General features: G+C 49.9%; 1 protein-coding gene across 1 annotated transcript in view; it reads left to right on the top strand.

Moving 5' to 3' along the window:
• Positions 1-24,877, top strand: part of TOMM34 (translocase of outer mitochondrial membrane 34) — a 52,605-nt gene that overhangs the window by 9,294 nt on the left and 18,434 nt on the right. The window contains exons 2-4 of the mRNA XM_029612085.1: positions 14,874-15,009; positions 16,589-16,688; positions 24,622-24,774. Of these exons, the coding sequence (XP_029467945.1) occupies positions 14,883-15,009; positions 16,589-16,688; positions 24,622-24,774 (380 nt within the window). The 5' untranslated portion in view covers positions 14,874-14,882. The remainder of the gene's footprint in view (positions 1-14,873; positions 15,010-16,588; positions 16,689-24,621; positions 24,775-24,877) is intronic.

Here is a 24,877-nt window from a genome sequence, read left to right as displayed (position 1 = left end):
CACTGGAGAAAGTACAAAGAAGGGAGACCAAAATGATAAAGGGCATGGAATGGCTCTCCTATGAGGAAAGTCTAATGAGGTTAGGGCTATTCAGCTTAGAGAAGAGACGGCTGAGGGGGGGGGAGGGCGATATGTTACAGGTCTACAAAATCATGAAAGGACTTGAACAGGTAAATGTGAATTGGTTATTTACTCTTTCAGATAATACAAGGACTAGGGGGCACTCCATGAAGTTAGCAAGTAGTACATTTAAACATTTAAAACAAATCGGAGAAAATTCTTTTTCACTCAGCACATAATTAAGCTCTGGAATTCATTGCTAGAAGATGTGGTTAAGGCAGTTGGTGTAGCTTGCTTTAAGAAAGATTTGGATAAGTTCCTGGAGGAGAAGTCCATAAACTGCTATTAATAAGGAAAAACCACTTCTTGTTGCTGGCACTAGTAAGAAGGGATCTATTTAATATTTGGTTACTTGCCAGGTATTCGAGCTTTATATTGGCCACTGTTGGAAACAGGATACTGGACTTGATGGACCCTTGGTTTGACCTAGTATGACATATCTTATGTTAATATCTAGTTACAATAGTTACTTTGTGTCAGTAAGCACACTTGTTTATTTCAGCACTTGTTATACAAAGCAGATTACGAAATTTAATACAAAACATCAAATACACTATTTGACCACTTACATGGCTCAATACAACCAGTTATTTACGTACATAGGGCATGATAAAACATGTTTATTTTATTTAAATTCTTTTAATATACCGATGCTCAAGACCAGGTCTTATCGTACTGGTTTATAATAAACTAGGGGGTAAACCAGTTAACACTGAAAGCGAAAGTTACATTACAACAGGGAAAGTGGAACTGGGCTGTTAGAAATCGTTAATCTATCCCTTTTTTCTAACTGGAGAGCAGTGCATGTAAGCAGAGAGCAATTGCTTACATGGTAAAAAATATATACAATTTTACACAGTGGAGTCTATTAGGCAAGTTATATAGGAGCACAGTTAGCAGGAAACAGTTCCTTTGTGTGGCGGAAAGGGGACGCAACCATGGGGTGTTGGTCCGTGTGGGTTACCATAAGGCTTCTTCAAGGATATGCTTGGACGAACAGCCATGTTTTTAATTTTTTTCTGAATGTGAAATAAGGGCGATACAACTGGGAGAGTTCCTTATATCCCTGGATTTTTCGGAAGCTTACCTACACATTCCGATCCATCAAGAGCACCAGCGCTTTCTACACTTCACGATCCTGGACTGCCACTACCAGTTCCGGGCACTACCATTCGAGTTAGCCACAGCATCCTGGACGTTCACCAAAATCATGGTGGTAGTGGCAGCAACACTGAGGAAGGAAGGAATCCTCGTACACCCTTATGTAGACGATTGGCTGATCAGAGCGAAATCCCCAGAGGAAAGTCACCAGGCGACCAACAGAGTCAGAACTCTACTGGAGAGCCTCGGGTGGGTGGTCAACACAAACAAGAGCTGTCTGCAGCCCTCCCAATCTCTAGAATACTTGAGAGTTTGGTTCGACACCAAACAAGACAAGGTCATCCTGACATAGACAAGGAGATCGAAACTGATGACCCAGTTGCGAATCCTGTTAAGCGAGCTGCATCCCATGGCATGAGACTACCTCCAAGTCCTCGGCCTCATGGCATCCACACTGGAAGTAGTGCTATGGGCAACAGCTCACATGAGACCCCTACAGCGATCACTAATATCACGATGGAATCTGCTGTCCCAGAACTACACTGTACATCTTCAGCTCCCGGACAAAGTCTGGACCCTACTACGATGGTGGCTACAAGAAGGCCATCTGAGCCAGGGAGTGAGGCTATCTTCACCAACCTGGATCCTACTCACCACTACGGGGCTGGGGAGCACACTGCCAGGAGCTAACCGCCTAGGGGCAATGGAACAAAGAAGAGTCTGGATGGAACATCAATCGCCAAGAAGCCCAGGCAGTCAGACTAGCCTGCCTACGGTTCAGTCACAGACTCTGAGACAGATCAGTCAGAGTCATGTTGGACAATGCCACAACAGTGGCCTACATCAACCGTCAGGGAGGACCCAGAAGCCAACAGGTATCTCTGGTAATAGACCTCTTAATGTCATGGGCGGAAGCGAACCTTCAAGAGATCTCTGCCGTCTACATCGCTGGGAAAGACAACGTCGCTGCAGATTACCTCACCAGAGAAAGTCTAGACCCAGGAGAATAGAGGCTGTCAACCACAGCATTCCAATTGATAATAAACCGTTGGGGAACACCAACCATGGACCTCCTGGCAAGCCGTTCCAATGCCCAAGTGCCCATCTTCTTCAGCTGCAGATGGGAACCTCAGTCCCAGGGAATCGCTGCCATGGTACAGACCTGGCCACAGGAAACTCTATTATACGCCTTCCCACCGTAATCCCTATTGGGCGCAATCATCCACAAGATAGAACACCACAAGGGACCTTCTATCTAGTATTCTAGTGGCCCTGGACTGGCCAAGAAGACCATGGTACACAGACATGCGAAGGCTGCTGACAGGGAGTCCCCTCCCACTACCACCACCCAGGGACCTGCTCCAACAAGGGCCGATCCTCCACAAGGATCCAGCTCGATTCACTCTTACGGCCTGGCCATTGAGAGGACTCGCCTGAGGAAGAGCGGATACTCGGGGGCAGTAATTGACACCCTGCTCCAAGCACACAAGTTCTCCACATCCCTAACATACATAAGGATTTGAGAGTATTCGAAGCCTGGTGTGAGGACTGCGACATCATTCCACACTCAAAGTTCCTGCGATTTTGGAATTCCTGCAGAACGGACTACAGAAAGGATTGTCTCAACTCCATTAGGGTACAGGTGGCCGCATTGTCATGCTACAGAACCAAGAGTAAGTGCGGCAGCCTAGCCTCTCACCCGGATGTCTCCTGCTTTCTGAAAGGAGTCAAGCAGATCCGACCACCCCTAAAGTGGCGGTGCCTCTATGGAACCTCAACCTGGTCCTAGATTTCTTAGCAGGAGCCTCTTTCAGACCTCTTCGTGGCCTGTCTCTCCGACTATTAACATTGAAAACAGCCTTCCTGGTGGCAGTCTGTTTGGCCCGTTGTATCAGCCCGGGAACCATCCAGTTACGCACTGTCCCGTCATTCCTCCCCAAAGTGGTTTCTCACTTCCATCTCAACCAAAGTATCTCGCTACCATCGCCGGATGAGCATAAGAATGTGGAAGAGTCTCTCAGTCTACACCACCTCAACGTCTGCAGACTCCTAGTCTGATACCTGGAAAGGTCTGAATCCATACGAAAGATGGACCATTTATTCGTCCTTCACAGCAGGAAGAAGCAAGGAGAAGTGGCCTCGCGAGCAACCATAGCCCGCTGGATCAAAGAAGTTATCAAGGCGGCCTTCGTAGAAGCAGCCAAGCCACCGCCTTTGCAAGTCAAGGCCCATTCCACTAGAGCCCAGGCAGTGTCCTGGGTGGAAACCAAGATGCTGTCACCCGCTGAGATCTGTCGGGTGGCGACATGGTCCTCCATCCACACCTTCTCCAGGTTCTCCCGCCTGGATGTTCAGGCTCGAGAGGGCACAGCATTTGCAAGGGCAGTACTAAGTGGGCCACGGGCAGCCTCCCACCCGGTTTGGGAGTAGCTTTTATACACCCCATTGGTCCTGAGTCCATCTGCTACATGCTAGGAAATGGAGAAATTACTTACCTGATAATTTCGTTTTCCTTAGTGTAGACAGATGGACTCAGCATCCCATCCATGGCTGCCGTCATTCATGGAATTCTTGGGTGACATCCCCGAGAGCGAGTGATTCACGGGTAAGCTATGTTTTTCCCCAATTAGGGCACCCATCCTACCAGGTGTCAATGTTTCTCAGTTGAGGGCACTGGCGGTCTCTAGCTATAACCAATTCAACCAGTTCAAGTTAATCAAGTTATAAAGTTAACCAAGTTATTCAAGTTATTCAGTCATGCATATATCCACAATTGCTTTTCGAGGAGAATACTGAAGAGCTGCACTTCCTGCAGGGGTATATGTACTAGGGCTGACGTCAGATTGAAATCTGATCCGTCTCCAACTGCTACACTAAGGAAAACAAAATTATCAGGTAAGTAATTTCTCCATTATGTGTGATTATGACAGAGCGAGGAGAAAGTTTATGCTGCCCTGCCATGCCTTATTAATCCAAGACATAAGAACATAAGAAATTGCCATGCTGGGTCAGACCAAGGGTCCATCAAGCCCAGCATCCTATTTCCAACAGAGGCCAAACCATCTCATAGTGACTGGAATCAAATGTTCCCAGATATTTATTTTATTTATTTTATTTAAAAGGTTTTATATACCGACATTCATCAATGATATCACATTGGTTCACAGCGTAACATAAAACTAGTGCCTGTAGCGGCGCTTTACATCGAACAAGTTTAACATAATACAATTAGAACATATTGAAACATAATAACTAGAAAGTAAAGGGAAAGGTGGGGGAAATAAAGAATTAAACTAAAATTAAAATAACATGTTTACAAAAGGGTAAAAGAAGATAAAAGGGGGGGGGGAAGTGACAGCAGAAAAAAAGTTAGATTAATAAATTATTGTAGGGAAAAGTGACAGAGGAATTATTGAAGGGAAAAGTGACAGAAGAATAAAGGTAGATGAAAATTATTGTAGGCAAAAATTGCAAGTATATACAATATGTACAATAATAGGGATTAACATAATTTAACATATGTGCAGGGTAAGGGGTGAATGTAAGGAGAAGGGAGGGGAGAAGGGGTAGGAGAGGGGGTAGGGTGACATAAAAGGGAGAGAGGGGAAAATATGAGAGGGGAGATATGGAGAGCAGAGGATTTTTTTTTTTTATTACTATTATTTTTAATTATTTTGTCTGCTGTTTTGAAATATTTTGTTGGTGTTCGGTAAATAGAAAAAGTTTTTAATCATTGGATGATTCATCAGCTGTTTTGAAATATTTATTCCTTTTTTTAGTGTCTTGATGATTTATATTCCTTGATGGTATTTGATGTTTTCTGAGGAATGCTGTTTCTGTTTTTCCTTTGTTGCATTGCATTCAGAGTCTGGCTTCTTGTGGTTTCCGGTTTAGTTTTTGCCTGCACATTTGTGTTTCTATTTTATGGTCTTTTTATTCTGTATTTGGTGAAGGTCTGCCTGTGTGTTCTGCATGTGTGACTCAGGTGAAGTATTCTGCTAGCTTGTAATTTCTGTATAGGGATCTATAGCAACCTGACTTGCTCTGTTTTTCTAATAGGAGGTGTATTGGTGTTTTAGGGCCTGGTGTAATATTTGCATAGTTGCTTTTTCATAGATAGGGTTGTTACTGTTTGAGTCTGGCAGTTAGGGTGTTATGGCAGGTTTCCTGTAGGTTGCAAGTATATGTTTTTTTTGCAGGATTTTGTATTATACACTGTTCCTGGTAGTGGAGGGAGTTTGTGCTGCTGGTACTGAGGTGACACCAGAATTTGCTGATTATTTTTCTATGGTGAGTAGTGAGGAGAAATGTCCTTATTCTGCTGTGCACTTCTTGCTGGGGGAGTTTCAGTGCATGCAGGTATTATAGAACTTGAGGTGAAGGGTTTATATTTGGATTCTGTCCTATCCTGTGTAGATGCCAGACTTCACTCTCATACAGAATAATATGTATTGATTGGATAATTTTAATAGTAGTTTTACTAGATGGTTGAAACTGGCCGGAGGTTTTTTGGTTTTTTTTGTTACTTAGGTTCTTCTGTCTAGATGCTAGTGACATGCATGCCCAGCGCCTTGCAATAAGAGTGCAGAATACCTCTTGCTTTCAGGTCAATACAGTAAAGTGCGGCCGCGGTTAACCTGCTCCTAACCCGCTTTCTACTCACTTTTTGGCCGCGTTAGTCCAACCCACGATACACTATCCCCTTTAACCTATTCTTACCGCCTTTTTTAAGTCACCGGGTAACCCCTTCCACCCGCAGCATGTATACTACATGTAAACGATCGAATTAGCTATTCCCTCGCCTACAGTAACGCGCGCCCCGACTATCGCTTTTTTACCCTGCCGTTTTGCCGCACGTTTAACCTGCTAATTTACCGCCTACCCCTACCCCTGCGTTAGAGGCAGGGGTAAGGGTAGACGGCAAACTTTCCCCCAAAAGGAAACCTAAAAACCTAAAATCCCCTCCTCCCGAAGCGACTTGACATGTTACCAACTTACTTTTTGTTGCTTTCAGCCCCTTCCCTTCTCTGCCGTCCTCCGGAGGGGGCAGCCGGCGGTGAAAGCAGCTTGCAGCGGTCCCCCCGTGCAGGTCCCGGTTCTCCTGGCTCAGCCCTCATCTGAAGATTGTGAAGTCAGGTAACAGCCCACTGTTCTGTGCCCTCTCCAGTCACGGCGCAAGCGAAGCGTACTTTCATTGGCTTGAGCGCCCGTCAATTTGGGCCAATGAAAGCACACGGAAGGGCGTGCGTGACACACACCGTGACGTCACGCCCGCCCATCCATGTGCTTACATTGGCTTGAGCGCCCGTCAATTTGGGCGCTCCAGCCAATGAAAGCACATGGACAGGCGGGCGTGACATCACCCGCCCGTCCATGTGCTTCATTGGCTGGAGCGCCCGTCAATTTGGGCGCTCAAGCCAATGAAGCACATGGACGGGCGGGTGATGTCACGCCCGCCTGTCCATGTGCTTTCATTGGCTGGAGCGCCCAAATTGACGGGCGCTCAAGCCAGTGAAAGTACGCTTCGCTCGCGCCGTGACTGGAGAGGGCACAGAACAGTGGGCTGTTACCTGACTTCACAATCTTCAGATGAGGGCTGAGCCAGGAGAACCCGGGACCTGCGCAGGGGGACTGCTGCAAGCTGCTTTCACCGCCGGCTGCCCCCTCCGGAGGATGGCAGAGAAGGGAAGGGGCTGAAAGCAACAAAAAGTAAGTTTTCATGGGTTAAAGTTGGGATCCACTTCCTGGTGCCTGTCATTTGAAATGACAGGTACCAGCGCACCCAGGATACTGTATAGGCGCTGTATTAAGCGCCTATACAGTAAAATAGGTTGCGCAGGCCTAACGTGTCACAGACGCTTCTTGGACGCGGCTTGCATTTGCAAGCTATTTAAATACAGTATCGCGCGGTAGGTGAGCAGGACTGTGCGTGCGGTAAACTCGGGTGCGCCCGGCACTAACGCAGCTCTTCCTACCGCTCCTTACTGTATCTGCCCGTTTGAGTGGGGATGTTCTGTTTCTGCATGTTTGGAATTTGGTAACAGGCAAGTGTGGAGAGAGCTATTGGACCCCAACAAGATCGATTTAACAGGGTGATTTCCCTGTCACAAGTGATTTTTCTTTAAAAAGAATAACAAAAAAATACAACTTGGGAGGGAAATGCGTGCACCAGACCTCTCTCCACCTCTCCCTGTTAGTGATGTCTCAGACATTCCTCCTTCCCCCACCAGTCTGTCTCTCTCTCTCTCTCTCTCTCTCTGCTACACAGTCCTTCTCTCTCCCTGCTAGCCCTGCCAGTCTCTCCCCACCAGTCTCTCTTTCCCTCCTCTAGGCTTACTCTCTCTCTCTCCACCAGTCCATCCCCACCAGTCTCCCTCTCCCTCCATCAGTCCATCCTGGTCAGTCTGTCTCTCTTCCACCACCAGTCCATCCTTGCCAGTGTGTGTCTCTCTCTCCTCCCACCCTCTCGCACCACCAGTCCATTTCTCCCAGTCACAACAGATAGTTACACCACATAACTTCATGAAGATAAGTACATTCTTGCACTTCTACTGCTGTGCTTTGCTATTATTATTTCAGTAAGCATTATTTAATACGTTTTATTATGAATGAGCCTGACCTGCATATAACAATTTTCTTTGTTATTACATGAATAACTTTCCTTTCCCTGTACGTACCAGGATCAGTCCAGACTGCTGGGTTATGCCTCCCGTCCAGCAGATGGAGTCAGAGAGAAACTGAAAAGGCACCACTGATATACCCTGGTGCGCCCCCTGCGATCCTCCAGTATATCTCTGACTCCAGCAGATGAGAGAGCATAACCTTGCGGTCCTGATCTCCTGTAAATTGAATTGTGAAGGGATTTCCCTATCAGGTTTGACTTATTTATTTATTTATTTATTTATTTATTTAAAGAATTTATATACCGGGGTTCCTGTATAGTATACATATCACCCCGGTTTACAAGGAACCAAAACTATCGCTAAGGAACCGACTTAATATAGAGGAGAAATCCTGTGACTAGATCAATTAGTGATTTGTACCTAATTTGGTAATAATAAGTGGAGCCATAGCAGGCCAGGCAGGGCACTGCCCTATAGCCTTTTCCCGGGGTTTTTTTCAGTCTTACCCAGTGAGAGGAGGGGAGGATTAATCGGTGGGCCGGTCACTCTCCCTATCCGCCTCCTGAGAAGTTTCATTCCTCGGAGAAGAAAGTTTAGTCGGGTGTGCTACACCCCCTGCAGGCTCCACCAGCCACTTGTCTGTGAGGTACTTTAGCTGCCGGTGGCAGCGCTATTAAAAAAAAAATAAATAAATAAAATAAAATTTAAAAACGAGGTAATTGTGTCCACTGCCTGCGTTCCTCACTGTGGTCTCCGGAAGGGGTGGCTTGTCACCCAGCCCTTACTCGCGCCGTTTTTCGCGCCGTTTTTTGGTGTTAAAAAAAAAAAAAAAAAACCATGCCCCGAGGCACTGTTTGTACGGCATGTGGGGAGCCGGGCCGTCGGCTCTCCCGCGAGGGCCTTTGCTCCCGGTGCCTTCCCGGGGGTGAGGGTTCCTCGCGGGGGTCAGCCGCGGCCGGGAGCTCCCCTTCCCCGCGGCGTGGGGCACGGCCAGCGTCGGCCAAATCTCGGCAGTCCGCGCTGCCGATACCGGGGGCGGCGGCCATTTTAGAAAATTCGGCGGCCATTTTAAATGACTCGGATCGCGATGCGGTTTCGTCGGAAGAAGGGGATGACTCCCCCCCCCCCCCCCCCTGTCCCCACCGGATCTTAGCCCCCGCGGGTTACCAGGGCCTGTTAATTTGCCACCTGTGGGAGCAAAAGGAGGTTCTTTGAAGAGGCCTCATCCCTTTTCCTCACAATTTGTACTTTTGCTCCACAAGGCTTATATGGAGGCCGAAGCGGAATGGGAGCAGGGTACTCCTGCCCCAGATAAACGGGGGAGACTTTCTACTGGTCTCTTTGGCTTGGGGGATCCAGCTTCGGCTCCTCCTCAACCTCCGCAGCAGGCTGCTCCAGCTCCTTCGGCTCCCCCTCCAAAACCTCCTCAGCATGTAGCTCCGGCCCCCCTTTCACAGGATCCGTCCACGCCGGATCCTGATATGGATGTAGGGGGTACGGACCCGGTTGAGGGGGATGATCCTCAGATACTCCGCTTATTTCATAAGGAAGAACTGGATCCCTTGATTGCCCATGTTCTTCGGGAACTAAAGATTCCAGTACCCCAGGTTGACTCCAATTCCCAGCCAGGGGATTTTGAATTAGACGGGCTCCGCACGCCTGCGCATGCCTTTCCTTTTAATAATAAACTGTTTCAGCTTGTATCCCGGGAATGGGATAATCCGGAGGCAACTCTTAGGGTCAGCCGCGCTATGGATAAGCTTTACCCTCTCCCTGCGGATTCCTTGGAGCTCCTTAGGGTGCCAAGGGTGGATTCGGCGGTCACTGCCATGGCTAAACATACCACCATTCCCGTAACAGGGGGTACGGCCCTTAAGGATCTTCAGGATCGGAAGCTGGAGACGTTGCTTAAGCGCATCTTTGAGGTTTCGGCTTTGGGAGTACGGGCGGCCGTTTGCAGCTGCATGGTACAAAGGGCTACCCTTCGTTGGGTACAACAGATGTTGACATCTCAAGATCTGCCTCTGGATGAAGCAGAGCAAGCAAACCGTATAGAATCCGCGGTGGCTTACGCCGCGGATGCCTTTTATGGCCTCCTCCGCACTTCGGCCCGGTCTATGTCTTCGGCTGTGTCGGCACGGAGATTACTCTGGCTGCGTCATTGGGCGGCGGACTCTTCCTCTAAGGCCCAACTCGGTTCCTTTCCCTTTCGGGGCAAGTTGTTATTTGGCACCGAGTTAGAAGACCTTATCCGATCTTTGGGGGAGAATAAAGTGTTTAAGTTGCCAGAGGACAAGCCTAGATTTTTTCGCCCTTCGGGTACCTTCAGCGGACGGTTTCGCGGGCAACGCCGTTTTCGCTCGGGAAGGGGGTCCTGTTTTGCTACCCGACAGCCGTCTCCGCGTTCCCAGTCATGGACTCCTTCCTTTCGTGGTAGAAGGCCGGCACGCGCAGGGGCGTCTCATACCTTCGCCACCTCTAAGGCGGCTCAATGAAGGGACGCCGGTCCATTCCTCCGTCCCGGAGGTAGGAGGACGACTCTCTTACTTTCGGGAGGAATGGGCCACAATTACCTCAGACCAATGGGTCCTCGACATTATATCTCACGGCTACGCCCTAGATTTTGCAAGGCCCCTGCGCGATTTGTTCCTTATCTCTCCCAGCGGTTCTCAGGTAAAGCAACAGCGAATTGCTCAGACCCTGGAGCGATTGCAGGCGCTGGGTGCAATAGTGCCTGTGCCGCCCGCCGAGCAACGCACGGGCCGTTATTCCATCTATTTCATCGTTCCCAAGAAGGAGGGCACATTTCGGCCGATTCTGGATCTCAAGCGAGTCAACAGGGCGTTGCGCATACCGCGGTTTCGGATGGAGACCCTGCGCTCGGTCATAGCGGCGGTACACAAAGGCGAGTATTTGGCTTCCTTAGATCTCACGGAGGCTTACTTGCACATAGGGATACAAGAGTTCCATCAAAGATTTCTGCGCTTTATGGTCCTGGGATCTCACTTCCAGTTTTGTGCTCTTCCGTTCGGTCTGGCGACAGCTCCGAGGGTGTTCACCAAGGTAATGGTGGTGGTGGCGGCGAGTCTTCGGAGAGACGGAGTGTTGGTACACCCGTATTTGGACGATTGGCTCATCCGAGCAAAATCGCGACGTCTCTGCGAAGATGCGATTCAGGCAGTCCTTCACCGGCTCCACTCCTTGGGGTGGGTGGTCAATTACACCAAGAGCCATCTGATCCCCTCCCAGAATTTGGAATTTCTGGGCGCCTCGTTCGATACGAAAGTGGGAAAGGTTTCTCTCCCACAGGCAAGGATGGAGCGTCTGATGGCGCACGTTCGCCGTCTCCTCGCCCTTCCCCTGCCTGTGGTATGGGATTACTTACAGGTTCTTGGATATATGGCATCCACACTGGATTTGGTTCCGTGGTCATTTGCGCATATGCGGCCGCTACAGAAGGCGCTTCTGTCTCGTTGGGACCCCAAATCGGAAGAGTTTCAGATACCTTTGCCAATCTTACCCCCAGCGAGGACCAGTCTACAATGGTGGTTGGATCCGGTCCACTTGCTCCAAGGCACCGATTTGGATCCGCTTCAATGGATCATTGTCACGACCGATGCCAGTCTGACGGGCTGGGGAGCAGTCTGTCAGTCTCAGTCCGCTCAGGGACGTTGGACGCCTCCTCAGACCAAGTGGTCGATCAATCGTTTGGAAACAAGGGCGGTTCGCCTAGCATTACAGCACTTTCTGCCTTTGATTCGGGACAGAGCAGTTCGGGTTCTGTCCGACAACGCAACCACGGTAGCGTATATAAATCGGCAAGGCGGTACACGGAGTCTACCGGTAGCAACCGAAGCCAGCCAGTTGATGGTGTGGGCAGAGCAGCACCTGTCTCGGATTGCGGCGTCCCACATCGCAGGAGTCGACAACATTCAAGCAGACTATCTCAGCCGGCAACGACTAGACCCGGGAGAGTGGGAACTATCTCCCGAGGCACTCAGACTCATCTGTCGCCGGTGGGGAACTCCCCGGTTGGACCTCATGGCAACTCGTTTGAATGCCAAGGCAGCTCGCTTCTTCAGTCGCAGAAGGGAACACGGGTCGGAGGGCGTAGACGCACTAGCTCTTCCCTGGCCTGCGCACGTTCTTCTGTATGTGTTTCCACCGTGGCCGTTGGTGGGGAAAATATTGCGTCGCATAGAATCCCACACGGGACCCGTCATTCTCGTAGCTCCGGAGTGGCCGAGGAGGCCGTGGTTCGCCGACCTCATCAATCTAGCGGTGGACGGCCCCTTGCGGCTCGGTCATCTGCCTCGACTCCTTCGGCAGGGTCCAGTATTTTTCGACCAGGCCGATCGCTTTTGTCTAGCGGCTTGGCTTATGAGAGGCGGCAATTGAGAAGGAAAGGATATTCCGAGTCTGTCATTACTACTCTTCTGCAGGCTCGTAAGCCCTCTACCTCGGTTGCTTATGTCAGGGTATGGAAGGTTTTTGACTCCTGGTGTCAGGGTCTGGAAGTGCCGTCTCATATTCTGACTTTTTTGCAAGAGGGTCTAAAGAAGGGTTTATCCTATAATTCTCTGTGTGTGCAGGTAGCGGCCTTAGGCTGTTACCGCGGTAAACTTGACAGAGTTTCCATTGCCATGCATCCGGACGTTGCACGATTTTTAAAGGGAGTTAAACATTTGCGACCCCCGGTGCGACCTATCTGTCCTTCTTGGAGTTTAAATTTGGTTCTCCGGGGTCTTTGTACTTCTCCGTTTGAGCCTCTACGAAGGGCTACTCTCAAGGATCTCACTCTCAAAACTGTTTTTCTCGTCGCTATTTGTTCAGCTCGCCGAATCTCGGAACTTCAGGCGTTGTCTTGTAGGGAACATTTTCTCCGTATTTCTAATTCGGGGGTTTCTCTACGTACCGTTCTTTCGTTTTTGCCTAAGGTAGTTTCCGCCTTTCACGTCAACCAGACGGTGGACCTACCGGCATTTGCGGTGGACGGGGCTGAGGCGTCGCGGCAACCGGAACTTCGCAAGTTGGATGTTTGAAGGACGCTCTTGCGGTACCTGGACGTTACCAACCCCTTTCGGTTGTCTGATCATCTGTTTGTCTTGTGGGGTGGTCCAAAGAAGGGAAATAAAGCTTCAAAAACTACGATCGCACGCTGGTTGAAAGAGGCGATTGTGTCTACTTACATTTCCCAAGGTCGCGCCGTTCCGGAGGGTCTTAAGGCTCATTCTCTGCGCTCCCAGGCGGCGTCGTGGGCAGAGAGTGGGTTTATTTCCTCGCAGGAAATTTGCCGAGCGGCTACTTGGAAGACATTGCACACCTTTGCGAGACATTACCGTTTGGACGTGCGCGCTCCGACGGTGGACTCATTCAGCAGTGGTGTGCTTCGTGCGGGACTGTCAGGGTCCCACCCCGTTTAGGGCAGCTTGGGTACTTCCCAGCAGTCTGGACTGATCCTGGTACGTACAGGGAAAGGAAAATTAGGACTTACCTGATAATTTTCATTCCTGTAGTACCAAGGATCAGTCCAGACGCCCGCCCATTTCAGTGAAGAGTGTAGAGTCCCGCAACTGTTGTTTTTTCGGGTTCCGTTTTTTACGGGCACTTGCTTGTTTTCATGGTTTCCTCGTTTTTTCCACATGTTCATATACGTTTCATCTTTATATTGAGCTAGTCACAGAATTTGCCATTGTTTTCTAATTTCATACTGCTTTGTTATGGATTATACTGGAGGATCGCAGGGGGCGCACCAGGGTATATCAGTGGTGCCTTTTCAGTTTCTCTCTGACTCCATCTGCTGGACGGGAGGCATAACCCAGCAGTCTGGACTGATCCTTGGTACTACAGGAATGAAAATTATCAGGTAAGTCCTAATTTTCCTATATATGGCATGTAACTGCATGTAAAAATTAAAGAGAACCATGTGGAGGTCTATGAACATTTTGGAGGTTAAAAAGGGGTCCACGCTCTCAAAAAAGGTTGGGAACCCTTGCTGTAGAGGTTTAAAAAGTGGTTAGATATCTAAAGAATATTCAGTGTATATTTATTTTTTTTGAAGAGAAGACTAGGGGCTGGCCCTGTAGTACAGTGGCGGAGCACTGCCGTGGCTGGAGAGCTGGGTTTAGTTTGTGAGCCTGACTTTCTCCTCTGGGCAGCGTTCACAGCCCCTTGAAGAGGTGGTGGGGGTGGGGGGGGGGGGGTGTCTCCCCATTGCAAAAAACGAGAGATGCTTGTTCACCCCACCTGGGGTGCACGTGGGACGGGCTTCTGAAGGAGCTGCAGTCTTATGGCCCCTGGCCCAGGACTGTCGTGGTGGTGGTTGAGCTAGAAGATGAGGGGCTGGGGAAGGGGGGAGCATATAAAATGAGTAGCTACAAATGAAGGCTTATGGTGCCGTAGCACAAAGGAACAGGGAGGAATCTGCTGGGCCATAAAATAGTGACTCGTGTGTGTGTGTGTATATATCTACACACCATAAGCCTTCATTTGTAGCTACTCATTTTATATGCTCCCCCCTTCCCCAGATGTGTGGCTTTTTTGCTTCAAATCCTAAAAATAAATATCGTAGCAGATGTAAGTTAATAGGATGAGATTAGGGAAAAGCTTGAGCTAAAAATAGTGGCAGTGCTGCGAGGGAGAAACGCTGAGCCAGTGCTCTTGGCGGTACTGGTACGGAGCAGCCGAGGAAAGTGAAACTTGGAAGTGTTTTTTCTTTGGGAGTGCTGCAAGCTTGAGGCACAAAGAAACAGAAACAGAAACTTGCTGGAGATCCAAATAGAAACAGAAATGTACCAGTGGGGAGGCGTTTAGCTTTTCACTCCAGGCTGATACTGGTTTCAGTGGGGTTTCGGACTGAGGACTGAAGGGAGACGAATCGCAGACAGAGAAGCAGGAACAGAAACGCCAGTTGATTGTCAAGAGAATCTAGCAGCAGTCTCCCGAGATAGATCGTTGCCTACAGAAGTTAGACACAGGAAGGTAGATTTTGCAGGTGTTCTTAACCTGGGACTGGCTGTTCCATTTCAGCTGCTAAAAATGGCCCCTAAGCGCCCACGCTCGGCCTCGGAGTGGAAGCAGGCTGGTAACGAGAGCTTCAGGCACGGCCAGTATGGACAGGCAGCCGGATTCTATACAGAGGCCATTAACAGCGTGCAGAAATCGGGTAAGTGCCTTACTTTCTTTTGTCCTGCTTCAATGCCTGTGCCCGTTTAAGTGCTGCACCATGTGCTTATAGGAGCCATCAGGTTTCTGCCTTTTAAATGCTTCATAATTGGCAGAAACCCCAGAGCTGTGCTTATGCTGAGAACAAGCAGTTCTGGAGTGTAGCTTAGTAGATATTTCTTCTTAGTTCACACAGATGTATGCATCATTTTATTCTGCTGGCGGGTACTTGGTGGGGCTAGGAATTTTAAAACAGATTTTTTTTTTTTTGAAGTAGGCAGAGCATAGTGCATGACTTCCAGCAATTACAGTTAAGAATGGTCATGCCAGGAGGTGGGTCAGGTTGTGGGAACAATAGCAGCTTCTCATTCTCCTCTTCCTCCCCCTCCCACCTCAAATCTTTTATGGAGAAGCACCTTGGTTCAGCTACAATTTAAGATTTGTTTTTATTCAGCAGTTAAGGCATCCCTGGGGGAATTGAGCCACAAAAAGTAGAGGGTCAAAGAAGCAGAGCCTAAGATCACAGTTTATTAATGCAGTGTGCAAATTCCCAGATGTCATGAAGACTTAAGCTGAGCAGGTCTGCTCTTTTTGCTGTGTATTCTTACTCTGGTACGTTTGAAACCGAGAGAGTTCATGAATCACTCTTCAGATCGCCCTGCAGCTTTGCACTTCCCCTTTGCATCATATAGGATCTTCTTACATAGAGGGTTATAATAAACTTTATTTTTCACCTCTGTTTTCTTGTTTCTTGACTTGGTTTGCTTTTCCTTATTCTCCTCTTCCCTCTCTCTAGCTTTGCCCTTCTGTGCAACAGCCCTGGGATGGTGGCAGGTGCCAAATATTTGAGGTGTCTGGGATTTTTGCACTTCTGTTTACTGCTTTCCAGTTTCAAATACTGACCCACAATGGGAACAAATCTTGCTTAAGGCCAGGGGTCAGCAAACATTTTTGACCAAAACACCAGGCAATATTACTATGTGTCCACTAGGAAGGTGCAGGAATTCTCCCCCCCCTCCCCCCCCCCCCCCCCATGGAATCATCCTGCCTCGAATGGGGGAATTGGTCTCTCTGCTGGGCTCGAGCTTTCTCCCTCTATCTTCACTGATATCCACCTCAAACCACAGTCTCCCTTCCTCGTACCTTCTGCCGGCATTGGTGGTATCTGAAATGATGAGCCAGCATGTGCTCGCATGCCCATCCCCAGAGCTCACTTCCTGCTTCATATACCACTGGTACTGTCATGTGGTAGACAAAAGGGAGAGAAGGATGGATGGATGGGGGGGAGAGGAGAGGAGTGACTGGAAGAAAGGAAGATTTGAGCCAGCAGTAAAATCTTTTGCATGCTGGAGAGTTGCTGACCTCTGCATTAATGTCACTGTGCCATGGTTGAAAGCAACCTTAGCACAGCTTAATGTTCAGCAGCGTTCTGGCGCTTCTGCTTCTGGGAGGTGCTGTCTCATACCTACCAGGACATATCTTGATAATGCTCTTATTTGTTTGCCAAAAAAAAGTGGAACTTAAAAGTGCGAGCATTTAATGTTTCCTCTTTCTGACGCTCATCTCCCTTTTTCTCTTAGGTTCAAAAAATCCTGAAGAGCTGAGCATCTTGTATTCAAATCGGGCTGCTTGTTACCTGAAGGATGGAGCCTGTGCTGAGTGTATCAAAGACTGCTCTGTGTAAGCTCAAAAGGGAGCAGAAAATTGAGCCATTGCTTTGCATAACATCCAGAAATAATAAAAAGCAAAATATTTAGCATCCCATGGACCAGTGTTTTCACAAGCTCCAGTCTGCTTTTCATACATATTCATCACAGATAGTCTGAAAACCAGACTGGTTAGAGGGATATTCCAGCACCAGCTTGAGAAACGCCACTGTAAACCATTAGAGCCAGATCTATTTAAGTGACAGAAATTTGGGTTTTTTTTTGTTTTTTTTTAATGAATGACTGTAATTAAACTGCAGTGTATTTCCTTTACGCATGCTCCCATTTTTATCATGGGCGGGGGGAGGTTGTATTGATTTTAGACCTTTAAAACAACATATGTGAGGGATTCTGGGCTCTGCACGGTCCTGTTCCCATTTAGCAGGAATGAACAGTTCCCTGCTCTACTAAGTTAACTTTGGCCCAAGAACAAAGTTCCGGACAGAATAAGCTTGATCATGGCTTTCCAGCGTATTTTATACAGTTGTGTGAGAACTTTGGGAGACCATAATCCTGGAAAGTGCCATTTGAAAACGTACGTGCCTTAAACTAAATTGAAATGTAATCACATCCTCTACCCTCAGCCCTTGGTTTTGTTTGTTTCTAACAGAAAAGTGTGTTGGTGTGTATTTGATAGGGAAGGCTGTCCTCATAAGCAGTCATAAATAGAGCTAATGCATCATCACAATAAGATAGGGAGATTTATGCAAAAGTGCAAGCCCATTCTGAGATTTTCATCAACCCTGTTCCAGCGGAGCCTGGGTGGAAACGTTGGATTCCTGGCTGTGCAGCTCTGTTTCCGAGCACTCTGGATTACTAGTTGTACTACAGCTCCCTGTTTTATTGGATTTGTATTTTGTCGTCACTTCTTTTTGATATGAGTGACAGTTCCCTGTACGTACCAGGATCAGTCCAGGACACCTGGGTTGTGACTCCGCACCAGTAGATGGAGACAGACTAAAACTTGTGGGCGGAGCATATATGCCCCTGTGCCAGTCACAGCCCCTCAGTCTTACTCTGTCTCCAGTAGGTGGTGCAGGTCTGGTCACAGCCCTGTCGGGCCTGATTCTGCTTTTGTTGTCAGGTTCGCTTTTGGCTTTTATTTTCTATTAGGCCTATTTGGGTTTTTTTCTGCAAATTGAGGTTTGTTTAATTGTTTAGTTTAGTCCCGGTTGCCCTGCCTCCCTGGGGAGTTGAGAGGTCCTGAGGGGACTACCCTCCCCAGGTTGAGGCCGCTGCTAGGGTCGAGGACCCGGCTGGTCTAGTAGCAGCGTCAGGGGTGACACCGGGGAGCCCGGTTCACTCACCCCTGCAGGACATAGGGCTTTTCAGTACCAGGGACAGCGTTTTTTTCTGTAAAAAAAAAAAAAAAAAAAACAAAAACAGTGTTTTATTTTTATTTTCTGTCGGCTCTCCGTTTCCTGGCATTGCGCTCCGTTCCGCTCAAGGGGGGGGCATCGTCGGCAGGGGGGAGGTTGCCGTTGTCTGCCGCGGTGATTTTCTAATTTTTTTCAGCGTCCCTCATTGTTTTTCGGCGTGTACTTTTCTTTCCCGCGGTTTCAGCCATGCCGCGTGGCTCGCAGTGCAGGGCCTGCGGCTCGGCGCGTGCGCGCGTCTCTCCCGGGACGGCCTTTACTCGGACTGCGTCCCGGGAGACGAGGGATCATCGGGGGCACCTCGGGGGGCCCGTTCCCGGGTGGCACGATCGCCGTCGCAGGTGGGGGGAGCCCCTGACAGGCCTTCTGATCCTTTCCCGATTTCTGCGGGAGTGGCGGCCATCTTGTCCACCGGCCGGGTAGTCTCGCGCGAGACGGTGGGGGGCCTCTGTCTTGCCCCCTGAGCTATCCCCGCAGCGGGGTGCGGCGGGGGAGGGCCCCTCGGAGGGGCCCCGGTCCCGGGGGACTTCGGAAAACGATTCCTCAGATTCAGGCGAGTTCTCAGAGGTTTTGGTGCTTTTGCTGCGCAAGGTGCTCCGATATAGGCGAAGTAAGCACAGTCGGGGGGACGCCTCGCGCGCGGGTCCACCGGTCCCCGCCGAAGAAGAAGCCGGCCAGGAGGGCGGCGAAGGTCGCCCAGGGCGCGGACCGGAGCAAGCGGCTTCCGCGAGGGGTGCCGCAGGACTCGGAGTCCGAAGAATCCGCTGGGGCGGACACGGAGGCCTCTGAGGAGCCCGGGCCGGGACGGCAGCGTCAGATGGCTCCGCGCAGCCCAGTACAGGGAAAGGAGCACAGGCCGTCGATGGGGATGACCCCAAGGTGGTGCGTTTGTTCCGTAGGGAGGAACTGTCGCCGCTTATCCCGGCCATTCTCCAGGAGTTGGGGATTGAAGCCCCTCCGGTGGTGGTCCGCCAGGAGGCAAATATGGATCCCGTTCTGCTCGGGCTCACAGGGCCGGCGGTCGCTTTTCCTTTTCATTTTTCGGCCACGGATATCCTCTTCAAGGAATGGGATACTCAGGAGTTGGGTCTGAAGGTCAGCAAAGCCATGGACAAGCTTTACCCTTTGCCGGAGGACGCGCTGGAGCTCCTCCGGCTTCCAAAGGTGGATTCAGCGGTGTCCGCTGTCACGAAGAGGTCTACCATCCCGGTCACGGGAGCAACAGCCCTCCGGGATATTCAAGACCGGAAGTTGGAGGTTCAACTCAAAAAGATTTTCGAGGTTTCTGCCCTAGGAGTGCGGGCCGCCATTTGCATGAATTTTGCTATGCGGGCTAGTCTGCGCTGGGCTCAAGTCCTTCAGGCGAATGCGGATCTCTCTGCAGAGGAGGCTTCTCAAGCAGACAGGTTGGAGGCGGCCATTGCCTATGGGGCTGATGCTCTCCATGATCTTTTGCGCACCTCAGCTCGCTCCATGGTGACAGCGGTGTCGGCGCGGCGTCTTCTTTGGCTGCGCAACTGGGCAGCGGATGGCTCTTCCAAGGCTCACCTCGGGGCATTGCCATTTAAGGGGAAATTGCTATTCGGCAAGGAGTTAGACGATTTGATGGTTTCCCTGGGTGAGAATCGAGCGTTTAAGCTGCCGGAGGATAGGGCCCGCCCGCGATCTTCCTTCTCAGGAAGAGCCCGGTTCCGGGGGCCCAGGAAGTCCAGACCGCAAAGATCCTCTGGACCCACGTATAGACCGTCGTCCTCGCGGAACGTTCAGTGGCAGCAGTCCTTTCGGGGCAAACGTTTTGGCCGGCAAGGAGGGGCTCCGTCTGGTGCGGGGTCCAAGCCTTCACAATGAAGTTCGGCCGGCCCATCCCTCCTCGCGTCCTCGGCACGTTGTTCCAAACGTGGGGGCGCGTCTCTCCTTCTTCCTCGAGGAATGGGCCAGCATGACGTCGGATCAGTGGGTCCTCGACGTGATAAGACACGGCTACGAGTTAGATTTTGCTCGCATCCCAGCGGACAAATTTCTGGTCTCACCCTGCAAGGATCCCAAGAAGAAGGCGGCGGTGCTAGACACCATCCAAAGACTAGAAAGCTTGGGAGCCATCTCTCCGGTTCCGGCCGATCAGTACGGCAAGGGCCGTTACTCCATTTACTTCATAGTCCCCAAGAAAGACGGCTCTTTCCGCCCCATTCTGGATCTGAAGGGAGTCAACAGATGCCTTCGGGTCCCTCATTTCAAGATGGAAACCATTCGTTCCGTGATCGCGTCAGTGCACCCCGGCGAATTCCTGGCGTCCCTAGATCTCACAGAAGCAAACCTTCATGTGGGCATCCATCCAGCGTATCAGCAGTTCCTGCGGTTTTGCATTCTGGGCAGGCACTTCCAGTTCCGGGCGCTCCCGTTCGGCCTGGCGACAGCGCCTCGGACATTCACGAAAGTGATGGTGGTCGTAGCGGCGCAGTTGCGACGGGAAGGCCTGCTGGTTCACCCTTACCTCGACGATTGGCTGATCCGGGCGAAGTCTCAGAGTCTGTGTCGGCAGGCGGTGGCCAGGGTGTTACAGCTCTTGCAGTCCCTGGGCTGGGTGGTCAACTACAACAAGAGTCATCTCGAACCTTCTCAGTCCTTGGAGTATCTTGGAGCCCTTTTCGACACGAAACGAGGCAAGGTGATTCTCTCTCAGGAACGAATATGCAAACTGCAGTCTCAGGTACTACGTCTTCTGTCGCTACACCGGCCACGAGTCTGCGATTACCTGACGGTTCTGGGATCTATGGCATCCACGCTGGCGTTAGTCCCTTGGGCGTTCGCTCATCTACGGCCGCTGCAGTCCTCATTGCTTTCCTGCTGGAAACCAGTTTCAGAGGAGTTCTATCTACCTCTACCTCTCGAGGGGAAGGCGCGATCCAGCCTGAGCTGGTGGCTGGATTCCACACATCTCTCCTGTGGCGTGTCCCTTATGGTGCCCGACTGGACGGTGGTGTCCACGGATGCCAGTCTTTCCGGCTGGGGGGCAGTGGGCCAAGGGAAGTCGGTTCAGGGTCTGTGGTCAGAGTCGCAGACCCGGTGGTCTATCAACCGGCTGGAGACCAGAGCGGTCCTTCTGGCGCTGCATGCCTTTCTACCCCTAGTACGCGGACAGGCGGTCCGGGTATTGTCGGACAACGCTACCACCGTGGCTTACATCAATCGCCAGGGCGGGACAAGAAGTCCTCTAGTGGCGGAGGAGGCGCGGCTCTTGATGCTCTGGGCAGAGCGGCATCTCAGCCATCTCGCTGCGTCCCACATCGCAGGAGTCGACAACGTACAGGCGGATTTTCTCAGCCGTCACCGCCTGGATCCCGGAGAGTGGGAGCTGGCGGACGAGGCGTTTCTCTTCATCTGCAAGACTTGGGGAACGCCCCACATGGATCTGATGGCCACGTGGCACAACGCAAAGGCTCCGAGATTTTACAGTCGACGTCGCGAAAGGGGCGCAGAGGGAGTCGATGCGTTGGTGCTTCCCTGGCCGGCGGGAGTGCTTCTGTATGTGTTCCCACCGTGGCCCATGATCGGCAAGATTCTGCGGCGCATAGAATTGCACCGGTCCAACGTGATCATGGTGGCACCGGAGTGGCCGCGCCGTCCCTGGTTTGCGGACTTAGTCCAGTTGTCGGTGGCTGCACCCCTTCGACTTCAGGGGTTCGCGGGGCTTCTTCGGCAGGGCCCCGTCTGTTTGGAGGATGCGGATCACTTCTGTCTCGCGGCATGGCTTTTGAGAGGTATCGCTTGAAAAGAAAAGGCTACTCTGATGCGGTCGTTGCTACGTTGCTGAGATCCAGAAAGCAGTCTACATCCCTAGCTTATGTTCGGGTCTGGGTCGTCTTTGAGGAATGGTGTGTGGAGCGGGGTCTGGATCCCACTTCCGCTTCTATTTCCGATATTTTGGCGTTTCTCCAGGCGGGGCTCGCCAAAGGCTTAGTGTGCAATTCCCTTCGGGTTCAAGGTGCGGCGCTTGGGTGTTTGTGAGGTAAGGTCCGGGGAGTCTCTCTGGCTCTTCACCCGGATATCTCCCGTTTTCTTCGGGGGGCTAAACACCTCCGTCCTCCTTTGCGCCTCCCTTGCCCGTCTTGGAACCTCAACTGGGTGCTCTCTGCCTTATGTTCCGCGCCGTTTGAGCCCCTGAAACGTTCTACGCTCAAGGATCTCACGTTAAAAACTGTATTCCTGGTGGCGATTGCGTCGGCCCGTCGTGTTTCGGAATTACAGGCATTGTCCTGTAGGGAGCCCTTCTTGCGCATCTCCGATTCCGGGGTTTCCTTGCGGACGGTTCCTTCCTTTCTTCCTAAGGTCGTGTCGCCTTTCCATTTGAATCAATCGATTGAACTCCCCGCTTTCGCGGTTGGGGAGTCTTCGGACCCGAAAACGAGAGACTTGAGAAAGCTAGATGTGCGGAGGTCCCTTCTTCGCTATCTTGAGGTTACCAACCCGTTTCGGGTGACGGATCATCTGTTTGTGTTGACTTCGGGCCCAAAGAAAGGTTCTGCGGCGTCCCGCACAACCATTGCCCGTTGGCTCAAGGAAGCCATTGGTTCCGCGTACATTCTGTGCGGAAAATCGCCGCCGGTGGGTCTTCGGGCTCATTCAACGCGGTCTCACGCTGCGTCTTGGGCGGAATCTACTCAGGTGTCGCCTCAAGAGATTTGCAGGGCGGCTACCTGGAAGTCGTTGCATACCTTCATTAAACATTACCGGTTGGATGTTCAAGCTCCTGAAGCTGGGGGTTTTGGAGAGAGGGTACTCCGAGCGGGACTCTCTGCTTCCCACCCTTGGTAAGTTAGCTCTGGTACATCCCAGGTGTCCTGGACTGATCCTGGTACGTACAGGGAAAGGAAAATTAGTTTCTTACGTGATAATTTTCGTTCCTGTAGTACCAAGGATCAGTCCAGGATCCCGCCCACAGTGCTGCGCTATAGTAACGGAGAGTCCGCTCATTATTGTTTTCAGTGCGCTGACCCCTTGTTTATTCGTTCTCCCGGTTGGAGAGTCTGGTTCCTGTAGGGGTGTTGGAATTTTTTTCCGTTTAAATAGCAAGTTTGTATGGTTAGCTATGGTTGCCTTATGGCTTTTCTACTTTGACATTACGTATGACTGAGGGGCTGTGACTGGCACAGGGGCATATATGCTCCGCCCACAAGTTTTAGTCTGTCTCCATCTACTGGTGCGGAGTCACAACCCAGGTGTCCTGGACTGATCCTTGGTACTACAGGAACGAAAATTATCACGTAAGAAACTAATTTTCCTTTTGTTTTTGATGGAGGTTGTCGCCGTACCAACGGGAGTCTTCTGATCCTTGGTTTCTTCAGTTTGACATTTTCTGACCTTTTTATTTAGTGATTTCTTTGTTGTTGACTTTAAAAAATAAAATGGAGCCGAGACGTCCGTTCCATTTTCTGTCTTGAAGCAAGTTTGAGAATCCCTAGAAAGAGAAGCCGTACAGACATCAAATGCTGTCCATGCAGGACATATTAGGACGGAGGAAAATATGACAAGAAATGCTCTGGATTTTAAAACTTTATATACCAGAGTATTTCATGTCTTGTTTTGCCCACAGAATACAAAAAAGGACATTTTAATTTCAGTACATTGACTAAGATGGGATTGACGATTTAGACTTTGTGTTAAAAAAAAAACAAAACAAAGCCTAGTTAAAAGCTGTAGTTTCACTTGATTCTTTTGAATATATAAATTCCCTTTTTTTCCACATTATCTGGTCCATTAAATTAAACAAGTGCAGATTGTATGTCACGCTGTTACTTTCACATAGCATCAAACAAAATGGGCTCTTCTCATATTTTACTGCATTTCCCCTTGTGACAGTAAAGGCTTTTAGGATACATTTAGAGAAATGTTTCTTTATAAATAAAGAATGAAAAAAATACAGTTTTTCAATACAACAGAATGACTGACTGTATTAAGGAAATATCAAACCCAGTAAGAAAACACTATTCCATCCAGAAAGATGGAACAGAAAAAATGAAAAATAAGACTGGGATAAAGGAGAAATATATGTCTTCACAAATGCCTATTGTGGTGTGCAGGAGATCTGATCCAGGCTCCCGCTCTTTTGGCTGGCTGGGAAGACTGCAGGCGCAATGTTCACAGCCAGAGTCCCAACCATGGCACTGCAATGACTCCTGCCGGCTCAGGAGGGCACTTGTGATGTACTCCAGAGGAAACAGAAATCTGCATCTCTAAGCCACAGAACTGGCAAGGTGCAGGGTGGGGGCACGGAGGCTGGATGGAAAGGGGAAAACCCCAGGTAGGTGCAATCGAAAGCTCATGACAACATAGTCTAGTTGTGCTGGAAGCTTAAAAGTGCAGGAGAATGCTGCTGGGCCATAAAAAAAAAATAAAAATTAAGTTGTTCTCCCAATCTAGATCTGGTTTAGTAATATGCAAAGTAGATTCCTTCCACGCTTGGCAAACACTGACTTTTGAAATTCTGCATTGAAGCATTGCAATAAGATTTGACTTTTCTCTCTCTGATTGTAGTGCCCTGGACTTGATACCTTTTGCAATTAAACCGTTGCTCAGGCGTGCAGCAGCACACGAAGCCCTGGAGAGATACCAGCTTGCATATATAGATTATAAGACTGTGTTGCAGGTAGACTGCAGCTTGCAAGCAGCACATGATGGTGTCAACAGGTATTTGAGAAGTCCTTAATCTTCGAGATACGATTATAAAATAAAGAAAATACATCCATTTAAAATGTAGTGTGATAATAGAATTCTGAAGGTTAGGTGGAAG

Source organism: Rhinatrema bivittatum, chromosome 8, assembly GCF_901001135.1.
Source record: "Rhinatrema bivittatum chromosome 8, aRhiBiv1.1, whole genome shotgun sequence".
Classification (NCBI taxonomy): domain Eukaryota; kingdom Metazoa; phylum Chordata; class Amphibia; order Gymnophiona; family Rhinatrematidae; genus Rhinatrema; species Rhinatrema bivittatum.
This window is presented reverse-complemented; position numbering and strand designations above follow the sequence as displayed.